The 13,931-nt window shown below is 33.2% G+C and overlaps 1 protein-coding gene across 5 annotated transcripts; it reads right to left on the reverse strand.

The window, feature by feature from the left end:
- Positions 1-807: 807 nt before the first annotated feature.
- LOC114245134 (uncharacterized) lies at positions 808-13,531 on the reverse strand. 5 transcript variants are annotated; one of them, XM_089729525.1, is made up of 10 exons: positions 13,464-13,531; positions 11,876-12,057; positions 11,662-11,787; positions 11,334-11,539; positions 10,920-11,255; positions 9,289-9,453; positions 8,847-9,113; positions 8,497-8,759; positions 6,492-6,689; positions 808-5,761 (listed from the first exon to the last, which is right to left on the reverse strand). In XM_089729525.1, exons 2-10 carry the CDS (start codon positions 11,984-11,986, stop codon positions 1,356-1,358), a joined length of 6,078 nt encoding a protein of 2,025 aa, XP_089585651.1. In that variant the 5' UTR covers positions 11,987-12,057; positions 13,464-13,531; the 3' UTR covers positions 808-1,355. The 5 variants fall into 5 exon arrangements, with proteins under 5 accessions (XP_089585651.1, XP_089585657.1, XP_028032957.2 ...); XM_089729531.1 differs by having other exon boundaries at positions 11,876-11,964; positions 13,464-13,524; XM_028177156.2 differs by lacking the exon at positions 13,464-13,531 and adding an exon at positions 12,362-12,517.
- Positions 13,532-13,931: the final 400 nt, after the last annotated feature.

The raw sequence follows: 13,931 nt of genomic DNA on the forward strand, positions 1-13,931 counted from the left end.
TCTTTATTTCCATCTTTTACATTAGAATAATAATTTCAATAAGTATTTCTCTTATGATCTTCTTAACACTATGCTTCCAATGATTAGTTGAATTAATTCTAACAAAAATATACTTATATGAGAGTAAATACTAACACATTATTTGTAAATAAAATAAGAGAAATATTTACATAACAAAATAGATTAAGTAGTCTAACGTAAATAAAAAATTAAATAACGTTTATTGTGACATTACTGTATTATGTACGAGTAAATTAAAGCTAATAAGAAGCATGAAAGCGTAAACATTAAATTATTATGCAGAGTTCTGGTTAAATTCTAAGGTACTCTTCGCAACTTTAATATATTTTAAAAATTTACAACAAAGCAACAGTTTTACAGTAAATTTGTATCAACATTACATAAAGTACCTACTTATATATATATATATATATATATATATATATTATATATATATATCATTTATATTCATTTGAAGCTGTAAGGCTGCTAATAAATGTAAATCAACAGATGAACGTTTTAAAGTTGAAAGTGGAAGGGGTCTTCCTCCGGTGTAATTTACTGTTATATAGTGGAACCAAAGTTCTAAAAACTGGTTACCATTTTCAAGGTTCGTAAGTTAAAACTTCTTTACATTTATTTCTTCTGAGTGAAGTAGTTAACAGCTAGAACATAGAAATTTGTCTATTATTTTAAAGGGTGAATAACTAAATAGAATCGCATAAATTATTTGCATAACCTTAAAGATTCGTAGACATTTTTGGTAAAAAAAACAACAACAAAAAATGGCATTTAATAAAACTCTTGTTGACAGAAATCGAGTGATTTTTATTTTTCTATTACACAATTATTATGCTATGAAATTTAAAATCTATATAACTATTATGTAATCTAGGTTTGGGGTAATTCCGAAATTTATATACTAGTCGTAGGTAGACTACACTTTGCTCACTTGCTAAAAAAAGATTTAGTGCAAAATGTAGATTTCGAAATATATTTTAAAGCAAGGGTAAACCTAGTTATTTATGAGCAGCCTTTGCATTCACAGCTTTTAAAGGAAACTGAAAATAACTTCTCACATTTTCAAATATAATTTCATTAAATAATTTGTTTCTCCGTGTTATCACATATATTATCAATTACGAGAGCTTGAAAATTTCACTATATAATTAATTTAGAACCGCTTATTTAAAGGTTTAATAATATTTAATTTGTCATGTAGTAAATTAAATTAGCACTGTTGCAATATATTTTTACAAAAATCTACTTTGATTCTACAAACAATATAAATTACAATTTTCTATAACAACGTTTATAATTATGTATATGTGTATCATAATTTCGCATTGCGAATTTTAGAGCCAGGAAGGCCTATTAATAGAGTCGTATGGTTGTCTTACACCCAACCCAGCAGGATATCCTGCAGGATACAGACTCATGATCTGCGCACCTGTTTGTCTAAGCAGTTCCTCTTGGTGTCTTTGTAAATACTGCTGATACAGCGGTGATGACGGATCTCCAACAAAAGGATATCCAGCCCTTACTTGGGAATGACCTATAAATGGGAAGGAGCTGGATGTGTGTGTGGAATTTTGATGAGCAGGCTTCACGAGTTTTTCGGCAGTAGCTTCGGCATTATTTCGCTGTTGATGGGCCACAGCAGCTACCATATAATTTGCTGCCATTAATTGATTTGCAGTGCTATTTCTAAAATCTTCTATTGAAAAGCCACTGTTTTCACCATACAGGCCCGTGCCGAGGGTCATATTTGTAGATGAACCAAAATTAAAAGCACTACTAGGGATCATACTCTGTTTGACTGACGACAAAACATCTGCACTGCACGATGGTGTGTGATGATAAGTTTGATTTCCAACCACTGCGGTTTTTGATTCTTGCACCCGTCTCCTTTTTGTTTTTGGTCTTATATCAGCTTGTGTCGTCAGTATAGGAGGTTTATAAATACCATTATCTTTCGTTGCATTCGGTATTGAAGACTGAGAGTAGGCCAAGCTTACTGGTGAATTCGAGTGATGCATTTCAGCTGCAGACATAGTTTTATTGAACATTTGGGCCATTTGAAATTGCTTTTCGTGGTATAATGCTGATGTTCCACCGGCAAATGTTGACAGATATCTTTCGTCGTTTGAATATCTTTCTAGCATTTGTGGAATATTAGGTAAATTTCGTATTGTTTCTAGAGGAATGCTAGAATGTGAACTGTATGGGGGCTTATAAGGGTTTGAAGTAACAAGAGGATGATTTTGCACTAGTTTCTCAGCTTTTTGAGCTTTTGCATGATTTTCAATGTTTTTCGCTGCTATATCGTTTTCGTTTATAGAGGAAGACATATTTAAGTGATCATTTTTAAGTACTCCTCTGGGATTTGGTATTCTTAACTCGGAAGAATGATTTTGTTGTAGTTCAGTTCTCTGAACACTATTCCTTGTCGTGTTGTAAGCAGTGTACTGATGGTTTTGCGTATTTTTACTATAATTTATCGAAGTATTTGGATTTGTATCATTTTTATGTTTATCGGCATTTGTAGTGTAGGCAGCTGAATAATCAGACGGGAGTAATTCCTGTTTTCGAATTTGGTTTGTTATTTTCCAATTACCGTAATCAATGGCCGTCGAGGAAGATGTCGTATTGCAACCGTATAGTTTTTTATTGGCTAATTCTATATCGTTCATCGAGAAACCACCTATGGCCTGTGCGCTTGTAATCGTATCATATTGACCATGATGTGTATGAGCCATGATCTGATTAATACTAAGATCACTGTGTGATCTTTCCTGTGAATGTGCCGGAGGGATATTATTCGGATTGGAATTTAAATTTTGTGTTTTCTGGATAGACTGATTACTGATGCCAAGATTTATTGCCACTGACTCAATATGCTGACATTTTGAATTAGTTTTCTGGATTTCTCTGGCCACTGAAGCTGCAATTTCATCGCGCGCCTCGATGTTATTTCTTCTTTCATTTTCTGGATTTAAATAGCCCATATTAACCATATCAATGTTATCTTTTTTGGTATTACTCGTTACAGGCTTTTTTAAGTCAAGGCCTGATACATCTTGTTTGGTTTGTTTATACATTTCATTATTTATTTCTCGACTTTCATATTTTTTATCTCGTTCGTCAGGTTTATGATATTCTACGGCGGGCTTATCCCGCATATTATTTAATTTAGCCATTTCAGATTTTTCACTTAAAGCTAAAGCGATGTCATCAACGGATGTAGAAGACATTGAAGACGTAGCATGTACAGTTTGAGAAGTTTTTTGATATTCCACTTTGTTATGATGGGATACGACAGTAATATCCTTGTTTTCGTTTGTTTTGGGAGTATTATTGGTTTGTGGAGTCAGCGTTGTTTGATCAATTTCGCTATAAGTTCGTTTCTTAACAGGAAACGAAGCAGTTGCTGTTTTTTCAACTACCGATGGAGCCGGAGCTGGAACACTTGCATTACTATTAACGATTGATGCTTGTGGTGTGTGTTGTGAGTGAGTGTAATTTGCGGCAGATACTTGTGCATATGGTGTATAAGCAGGAGAAAATGGGCCCGTGTATTGACTCTGTTGATATGTTTCGGGGCCAAGGGACGTGTAGTCGTCATGAACTCGAGCTGATTTAGTAACGAGGGGTGCTTTTGAAGTGTCATAAAAAGGAGGTGGGTTGTGGTTATAGGCAGGCAATGGACTTTTAGTATGATCAATAAAATAATGAGGGGTCGTCGATCCAGTCACATTATTGGAAGCATAAACATGTTGAGCATATGTAGAGTATGGCGACTGAGGTCCTTCGCGTGGACTGCAACTTTTTTCGGGGCTACTTTTAAGTGATGTCGTGTCATGATAGAATCCAGCTCTCACAGTGCCATTAATGATAGGGTAGCTAATTTTCTGGAAATCTTCAGTTCTAGGTGAAGCAGGTGAATGAAGTAAGGGTGAAGTATGCGACATTTGATGTCTGGGCGAATCGAGATCTTGACTAAATGACGAACGTTCAGACATTGAACTTCCAGTACTGGTTCGTCGCTGTCGAGGTGTTGCATTTATGCTAGGATGAGGACTATCCCCTCCTTCTGGATTAGGTGTTTCGGGACCAACAGGAGAATCGTATTTCGTTCCATGTTTAGGACTAAGAGGTTTATTCTCACTATTTGTACTTTCATGTTTTTCTTCAGCATCAGTCTCTTCGTTTTTCTTTTTCAAAGAAGCATGAGACGGGGGTGTGCTTTTAGGCGCTCCAAATGCTTTAAACCATGCGCTTAAATTTGGTGTAGCCTTTTCCTGATTTGGTTTAACGATAGTAGTTGGCTCTGTTTCTACTTCGGCATCCTTTTTAGAAGTTTGAATAACAACAGTTTCAGTAGCTTTTTCATTTAAAGTTTCTTCTGTTATATCATCTTTTTGGGAACTTAGTTCTTGTGGTTTTGACATATTGTTCTGGTCCTCTTCAGGAACTTCATCCTTGTTACCGAAATTGTGATCATTTCCTATTGTAAATTCTACTGTCGGCAAAACAGAGCCGAGGCTAAGCTTGGGACTACTCGTTTCTTCTGTTTTATTAAGTTCACGCGCTTTCGTTAACGGACCAGTTGAAATAGTCTCTTCGGCTTTTTCTACTTTACTGGGTATGTTTGTTAATAAATTGCCTTTGCTTTTACCAGGCTGTAGCCTTTCTATGGTTCTTTGAATTTCCCTTCTTTTGACCAACTTAGGTTCACGTGAGGAGGGTCGCTTACGAGTTACTTCTTTTCTAGAAACCGAAGATTTTTCTCCTTGGGAAAGTTCGTCATCTAAACGACTATCTTGCTCTTCCGTAGATACTGTCTGAGCCGGACTATCGCATGGGGAGCTTACTGTTGAACTTTTAGGCGCATCATCAAACCATTTGCTGATATCTTTTACTGCTTGTTCCAATGCTTCTGATGCAGATTCATTTTTAGCAGCATTCTTTTTATTACCTTTCCTGGATTTCTTTTTTTGTTCTCCTTCATCAGAACCTTCATTATTAGGAGACTCTTTATTATTTACTTCTTTGCAGTTTTCGTCGTTACTTGTTGAAAAAAGGCTGTTAAATGTTGAGTTATCTTTAAACTTTTCATTTTTAGCTTTTAATTTTTCTATTGTCTCAGTCAACTTTTGGTTTTTATCCTTCTCTGGTAAGTTAATGTTTTGTTTTTGTTTATCAGTACTTTTTTGTTTGTAATCCAACAGTGATTCAAAAGCATCTTTTGCAGCATTTCGTCTCCTTTCCTTTATTTTGTCATATTTATCTTTGAAGAAATCAGGGTCTGTTAATTGTTCAGTATTATCGGTCTGTTCTACTTCTTGTGGTGACGGAGTCGGCGTATGTATAGAGGGCAGAGGACTTGCACTTCGACTTCTATTCGAGCTTTCAATAGACTCTTGAGATACAGCCCGCTTCAAAACTTCGGTACTTTCTGAATCATGATGTTTGCTCTTCTTCTTTTTTTGTTTTATTTTTTTACCATCTTTATTTTTATTCTTTGAGTGCTTTTGTTTTTTATTATGCTTACTTTTAGATTCACCATGCTCAGACTTACGGGATTCTTTCTTATGGTTTTTGGAATGTTTGCCATGACGATGGTGACCTTTCCGTTTCTTCTTTGTCTTACCTTCTTTGTTTTTATGAGATTCTTTAATTTTTGGTTCTTCTAAATCAGGTGCTATATCTTCTTTTTTACTTTCTTGGATAGTATCAGATGAACTTGATTTTGGTTCACCTGTAGTAATAAAAAATTATATAAAATTCTAAAAAAAAGTCATTATTATGGAATTCTGTGTATTTTTAATGGTGCTGTTCTTCAATTCTTCAGCCATGAAACTGAAACTTTTCCCAGTAAAGGAGTTTTGATATCCAGAACTATTGTTCTATTAATATATATGTATAATACCACACATTAACATTTTGAAGTCGTCGTGGCCTAAAGAATAAAACGTCCGGTGCATTCGTATCTAGCGATGCAACGGTGTTCAAATCCCGCCGGCGGGTACCAAATTTTTGGAATGAAATGCGTAGTTAACAAATGTTCACGATCGACTTCCGCCGTGAAGGAAAAACATCGTGTAATAAAAATCAAACCCGCAAAATTATAATTTGCTTAATTACTGGTGATAGGACCTCTTGTGAGTCCGCACGGGTAGGTGCGCCTATTTCTGCTGGGAAGCAGTAATGCGTTTCGGCTTGAAAGGTGGGGCATCCGTGGTAACTAGACCTTAGAACTTACATCTCAAGGTGGGTGGCGCATTTACGTTGTAAATGTCTATAGGCTCCAGTAACCACTTAAAACCAGGTGAGCTGTGAGCTCGTCCACCTATCTACGTAATAAATAAAAAATAAATAAAACATGTGAAATTACAAAAATACAAAAAGAAATTTCAGTTTTTTTTTTATATTTACAAACATTATCTGTAAATTTGTTAATTAATTATAAGACTTTTCTTTCTTTTTACCTGAATCTGAATGAGATTTTCTTTTCTTCCTCTTGTGATGGGTTGGAGATTCACTGGATTTTAACTTATGTTTCCTTGATGGAGTCGGTAATTGATATTCAACAGCAATCTCTTCATCAGAAGATGAAAGTCTATGCATATATTTTTCTGTTAAACGATCGAATGCTGTTTGCAGATTGTCAACCATCATTGTGTACTCTGCAACAAAAAATATTGAATTATGAATGCAATTTGAATGTAAGTATAACAGTGTTGTTATTCTTAATATTTTAGGCGGTGGGAATCCACAAAGTGCCTTGGGTACACTATAATGGCACAGCAATAAAACTCTCAAACAAATCCAACATCATCATCATCATCATCAGCCTTTATGTGCCCACTGCTGGACATAGGCCTTCCCGAATGCCTTCCACATAATGCGGTCCTCCGCCTTCCGCATACAACGAGAACCAAAGTCGACGACATAGCTCTCAAAGTTAGCAGGCTGAAGTGGCAATGGGCCGGTCACATCTGTCGAGCCAGCGACGCCAGGTGGAGGAGGAAAGTCCTCGAATGAAGGCCACGGATGGGGAGCGTGGGGCGTCCTCCAACCAGGTGGACTGACGACTTAGTGCGCACGGCGGGAAGTCGTTGAATCCAACATAAAACAAAGTTATTAAAAGTCTTTGTTGAATTAAAAAAATGTCTAATAATGTGAACTCACTCACTGATTTAAGATTATTTGATAGCTTTCCAAGGGGATTTGTTTCATTAACAGAAAAAAAAAATACATTCGTGCAACCTGTCAGAGTTGCATGTTACCAATTTTTTTTACAAAAATATTAGGTTAAGAATCATATTTTTTTTATTTTCACTTAAATAAGGGATACACCTTATCTTACATATGAGCTGTTCTTATTAGCAACAAGTAGTTTGTCTAGTGTAGACTCAGAACAACACCCCCATAAATATCATGTCATTGGTTCAGGGTAGAAATAGGCATAGTAGTAGTACCCACAGAGACAAGGTTCAGGATATAATCCAACAAAACAATAAAGTTGTATTGTTTGTAGCTGGTTTTGATACCACATTGAAGAAAAATATATAAAATGATAAGTATTGGTTTTCCACCATTTTGCTTTCTACCTATATAAGTGAGCACCTTTGCACATGAATATCATAATTGCCACAATCAAGCCGGTACCTATCTTAATGGACTCCTTTCAATTCTGGTTTGAAAGACATGTCATACAACTGAAAAAATAGTATAAAGGGACTTTTGTTCTTTAATTTGAAAACATTTCGCAAGAAATATTTTTAAAAGTGCAATGTATTAGAATTTTCTCTTTTCCAGGTAATAGATGTAAAGTGCACCAGTCACGAGTGGTGCAATGAAAAAAAGGATCATCTTGTTTTTATCAAGGTTATTTTATTGGTACAAACTTTGGTGTTTATTTTCAAAATTCAAACTGTTGTGTAAAATACTAGTTATACATTCTTGACTAAAAGTTCATTATTAAAATGAACAAATTGTAAAAATCTGCTCATTATATGAAGTAATCCAATAATTTATTCTATTTTTAACTTATACAAAGACCAGAATTGCTGCTATATATTATAGTTATATATGAGGCAGCAACAACACAAAAGATTTCCCATTTCAGTTATATATGAGGCAGCAACAACACAAAAGATTTCCCATTTCAACAGTTTCAAGTATGTTTTGACTATTTTTACAATATGATGTTGTGCATGTTGTGTCATGTTGTATGTTGTTTATCTTTTAGTACTCAAAATAGACATTGTTTAATTAACAATCATATTCAGATCAGATCAGATAAAATATTTGAAAACACACTAGATTTAATTGGTCCCACAAAATACAGAGACTTATTACTATAGTTTCTAATGCTTGAGTAATCATAGTTTTTTTAAATCAAAACATGAAAAATATCACACATAATTAATTTAGTGTTGCTATATTTAATGCTTTAAAATATAAACTGTTATAAGTCAGCAGACTTACCATTGTCTTGTCCATTATACAGACGGCAATTGTTCACAATTAATTTGAAATCAGCTTTAAACATAGCAAAGTCTGTATAATAGCCACTGTCAAGTCTCTCTTCCATTTTACGCAAGTCCATAGGTCTTCTGATTACTGCATAATAATTTGGAGCATATTCTTCCTCTACAGGATCCATAAAAGGCCATGCATCTTCATGTGCAGTTAACTGTTCCAAGACCTTATACATATCCGTTTGTATATCTTCCTCACTTTGACTGAATCTGAAATATTTTTTTGTTTAACACAAAGATACTTTACATGACACAATTAATATACTTGCTGTTTCAATTTTATTATGATTTTATTACATTTGTGATGTTTTCAGCTTTTTCCGAGTACTGTTTTGTGGTTCATCATTATCTGGTATTAAGATTTGGCCAGTTGCAGATGCTAAAGAATTGTTAGTTTTTCTCCCAGGTTTCACTGGAGGTTCTGGTGGGGGTTCACCCTTTTGAGATGAAGAGGAGTTTTTTGACTTTTTTTCTTGACTCTTTGCACGTTTTGACACTTTCTGTGGCATATCTTCTGTATTATTTTCTGTATTTGCTGAAGTGTCTGATGACACAGACTTAGATCTGCAAAATGAATCGAAATGAAACATTGGTTTTCCATAACTTACCAAACCGGGAAAAAAAAACAGATGATTGCCTATATGGCAAAATTATACTCTCAAAGTATGTAGGAGATATCTTATTCATAGTTCAACCTGTATTTTTTTAAAGATATTAGAAAAATGCTTTTAAATTTTACCTCAGTAAGTTTCTTCTTTTGGCCCGATTTTCACGTGAAAGAACTGTTGTGTCCTTTTTGTGACTTTCTTGTTTAGCATCATGTGTGTTTGGTTTACCTTCTTCTTCCTTCTGCTTAATTTTTTGCAACACACGACTCGATGTACGTCGTGGCAATTCAAGCAACCTTATAAAAAGGTATCCAGTAAGTCAGAGAATTAAATAAAAAAAATTAAACTATTTTTCTATTTTTAAATGTTTATCTAGGTAAAATAGGTGAGCATTTTGTTTAAAAACCTCAATGTAAAAGTAAAATTTACTCGTCTCTTATTATTAATTTTACATTATAGTTAAGATTTTCTTGGCTTCAGGTGGGACAAACGGCATTCTATAGCACTTGAAAATTTTTGTTGACCATTAATAATAGGCTTACATTTGTTTTTCTTTTATAGTTCACCACACATGTGTGCAAGTTATTAAGGCAAAGATGAATAGTTTTATTGAAGGCCATTTTCTGTTATAGGCAAGGCAAAAATATTTTAACTTATTTTGATTCTGCCTAATCAAGTAATTCGCTCTGTTTAACATGCTTGGTTATTTAAAATATATTTTATGGTGTTCGCAATGCATGCGTAATTCGCTATAGCAGACATTTGCTGATATTTCGCAGCAGAATAAGCCTGTAGGAAAATAACAGTAAAGACTTGTGCAAGCATTTTAAAATTGAGAAAAATTATTGTATTCAACATTGACTGGTATTTTTTAAAGGACAATTCAAAATATTAGTATTAGTATATAATTAAATGAGGGCATTCAATCAATATTGGAATTTATAAATACTAATAGATTAGTAGCTCAGTTCTATCTTGAGGGTATCAGATGGAAGACATTATAATTACTTTCTCTAGTATTTAATTTTGTCAGGTAGGTAGGTATACCTTTGGCATACTATTAATAAAGAATTTACACTTAAAAATTACTGGTAATTGTTTCATCAAATTGTGCTTTTGACAGTTATAAATAAACAGAATTGCTTTTTTTTATTTCTGCATGTGTACCCTTTACATATATTATTATACAAAATTTTGTAACTGATATGAAATATATTTATTATCATTGTATGAATCATGGAATGACTATAACAGTACTTTGCAACAAATGTGGTTAGTCCTTTTCTATTCACAAACGAAGTTTTTGGAATTGGGAAAAATTTTTTCAGTCAAATACAAAGCAAAAGTAAAGTTATATTATATAATATAATATAACAGTGATAGCAATTTGATTTTTGGAAAAAAACTAATATATAATATATCTAATGCTATTGGTGAGCTCAAATAAAATCATATCTCACCATAAACAATAGTTCTAAATAAGTTTAGTAGTTGCAGCATTGTCTTGTTGGAGGGATTTTATGAAAATATTTTACTGAGGTTTTTAAACAAAATCAAAATTACCTTGTTTGAGATAACAAAAAATTAAATGTTTCGCTAAGCATTTTATTTTTTATGTTTTGGTTCATTCATTAACTGTTGTAACAGAGAGAAATATGTAATAACTATCTGACTAACTAGTGACTAATTTGGTTGGAACAATGCCCTTTTAACCATGTATGGTATAGTAAAGCAAGTAAAACTGAAAAACTCATTATTTTACCTTTTTCTTTGTAATCGTTCTTTTTCTTGAAACAATCGGGGTATTTCAGGTAAGAAGTTTTGTGATAATGAACGATACAATTCCTTTTCAACTTTGCTTGTTGCCTTGCTAAATTTCTCAGTCAAGTGGGCCCAGTCATCTTCCGTAAAGCACACCACCTGCCAAACCCGTTCTGTCTCATCGTCATCAAGCCAGTCATCTCCATAAAACCAGCCACGTTTCCTGCTTTCTTTACTTTTTTTCTTTTTTGTTTTTGCTTTTGGTTTTCTCAATAAATCCTCACGATATAACCTTGTTCCATAGAAATACCAGTAAGCAGAATCATTGTCATCCCATCTAAAACATAGATAACAATTAAATCAATCTCAAAAATTACAATGTACATCCTGTGTATTTGTAAAGTTATTAACATACCCAAGAGGTTCTACTCGTAAGCTTTCTGCTTCCAAATTTTTGAATAAATCAAATACATCTTCAGCATCCAAACGGAAATCACACAACGCATATAATATTTCTACCTTTGTCCGCAAAGGCAGAAATTGAAAATCAATGTCAGTATTGAAGGGATTGTACCGGCCAGTTTCTTGACATTTCCTTCTAAACAATCTTCTTAAATACATCTAAAAATAGGTAATATATTATTATTTTGATTTTGAACATATTATTTTGAGTATACTAAGATAAACATTTTAAGATTGTAAGTTCAAGCTGTTTATTTTGACAAAAAGAAAACTACATTTACCTGATAATTAAATGCAGAAACGTCATTGTTGCCTAAACAACCGTTCAATAGACGGACTATCAATTCAGTCAGGAGGGAACTGGCAGATTCTTCTGTGCCATCTGTGAGAAGTGCTTCTTCCAATTCCTAAAATATAAATTAAATATTTATTCTATCTCGGTACGTATATATGTAAACAATTGTAAAAAAGCTACAAACATAATAAACAACTTACTTCAATATCAAAATCCAAGAGGTTGAATGCAGTCCTGAATAGGGAACAAAAGTACGCAATACTGGGCACTTCCCACCATGATTGGATGTCTAAAAACCGTGAGAAATTCATTCAGACATCACTTTTGACGGTATTCTTCCCGAGAAAACAATTAACTGGTGTTCGCTTTCACTCTAACAAACCTAAAATGCCAATAAAAGATGGAAACATAACCTATCAGCCGTACGATGTCACTATGCGTTTCCGTTCTTTATTAATATTTCGACTTTATATGACAGTTACATTGATACACCTCAAATTTACTCAATTAATTTAATAATTCCGGAATTTTACTTATTTAGTCTGATGTTATGCGTTGTGTTCAAAAAGCGACATAAACGCCATAACAGTTTACTTACGAGTGGCCAAATTAATAACCGAGTTTCAATTACATATTTTTTACTCCGATCGTTTGCTCATCTCTTTAGAACTAATGAAGCTATTTACCTTCCATTTACTGCAATCTTACACACTATATTATCAACTGCAACTGCGATGTATACAATAAATAGAAATAAAACGTTAGTCTATACAACGGAAGTAAAATTGTACCATGTAGGTACTTATGTACTTCTTTTTGTTTTTCCTCCTTTTTTATTTATTGTAGCATTGGCTTTACTTCTCTCTTTTTGGGAATCATAGACAAAATTAACATTTATTGAAATTCTTAGAACCATGAATTTCATAAATCGTATTTCATTATTTATTAAAATTTATGTGAAAAATTCAACCACAACAGTAGGATAATAAGTTTATAATAAATACTTAATAAAACAGCAGGACCTGGTATGTCAGTACACTGTATAGTAAGACACTATATAATATTGTTAGTTACACACTACAATAGTAGTACTATTAGTAACAGCATTAGTTTAGAGCACAAATAGGCTGTTTCTCATCTCGAACTTTAAAATCAAAGGACCCAAAAAAAAAACACAGAGGTGGAGCCTGACTTGCTTTTGCTTTTACCCGCTCCTTTGAATATAATCGACGAGGGTAGATATAGTTGTACTCGTGTGCATCGGCTGTGTAGGATTATTTAGTAATTAATATTTTTGATGAGTTTTATTTAAATTACGTTTGAATTTTCATACGATAAAAACAGAATTGGTAGACATATTCAAAGAATAGTTTTAAGTTAATTACGTCTTGATTCCAATAATCACGAAGATTTATTTTCAAAACCCGCCTGACTCTAAAATTGCCACTCTAATGTATTAACGCGTACCTATTATTCTCTTTATCGATAATCATTATATATTAAAAAAATTATCAATGTATTATTTTGGATTTTGACGGGAACTTGAGAAAAAACATAATATCACCGATTAAGTGTATTATGTTTATATTGTTGTAAATTTAATGCTGTTTGAGGTTCAAATATGTAATAATGGCGGCTTATATTCTCACTGTATGTAAGTGTGAAAAAATATATTGCAATGAAAAAAAGCGCTGGAAATTGTCCATCGCTTTGTTTTAAAAATATCTTAGAAGTCTCAATAAATTTTGATAATTCTGAGAAATTATGTCAATTAATTAATTTTCTCACCTAAAATCCACGACATCGGTTGTATAATGTGGGTTCAATATTATCCATGAGTTCGTTTCAGGGACTATTATTCTTTCTAAATAAAGTCGGTAAAGTAGGTAGCCTAAAAACCTGTTAATTTACAACTATTTTTTGAAGGGATTTTACGACCTGGTAACTAAGACCTTTAGGTCAAGTCTTATTTTAATGTAATTGAAAAAAAAATTATAAGAAAAATGATATTATGAAATGAAATGAAGTTGATTAATATGAAACACGGCATGAAATGAAACGAAACGAAATGAACTGAAATGAGACTAACGAGACGAGACGAGACGAGATGAGATGAGACGAGACGAGAAACGAAATGAAACGAAATGAAACGAAACGAAACGAAACAAAATGAAATGAAATATAATCTCAGCAAAATGGTAGTTATTTACTGAGACTTTATCAGTAGAATATTTGGAGGATCCCGAGAAGTTACGT

The sequence above is a fragment of the Bombyx mandarina genome, chromosome 01 (assembly GCF_030267445.1).
Source record: "Bombyx mandarina strain Sakado chromosome 01, ASM3026744v2".
Taxonomy (NCBI): Eukaryota; Metazoa; Arthropoda; class Insecta; order Lepidoptera; family Bombycidae; genus Bombyx; species Bombyx mandarina.

Bases quoted from the DNA above. Each gene is read 5' to 3' on its own strand.
- LOC114245134 (XM_089729525.1), bottom strand. From the start codon at position 11,986: ATGAATTTCTCACGGTTTTTAGACATCCAATCATGGTGGGAAGTGCCC. The intron at 11,256-11,333 runs GTATGTTAATAA...TCTATGTTTTAG, and splicing joins TTACGAGTAGAACCTCTTGG to ATGGGATGACAATGATTCTG. The intron at 9,114-9,288 runs GTAAAATTTAAA...TTCATTTTGCAG, and splicing joins AAAAGAAGAAACTTACTGAG to ATCTAAGTCTGTGTCATCAG.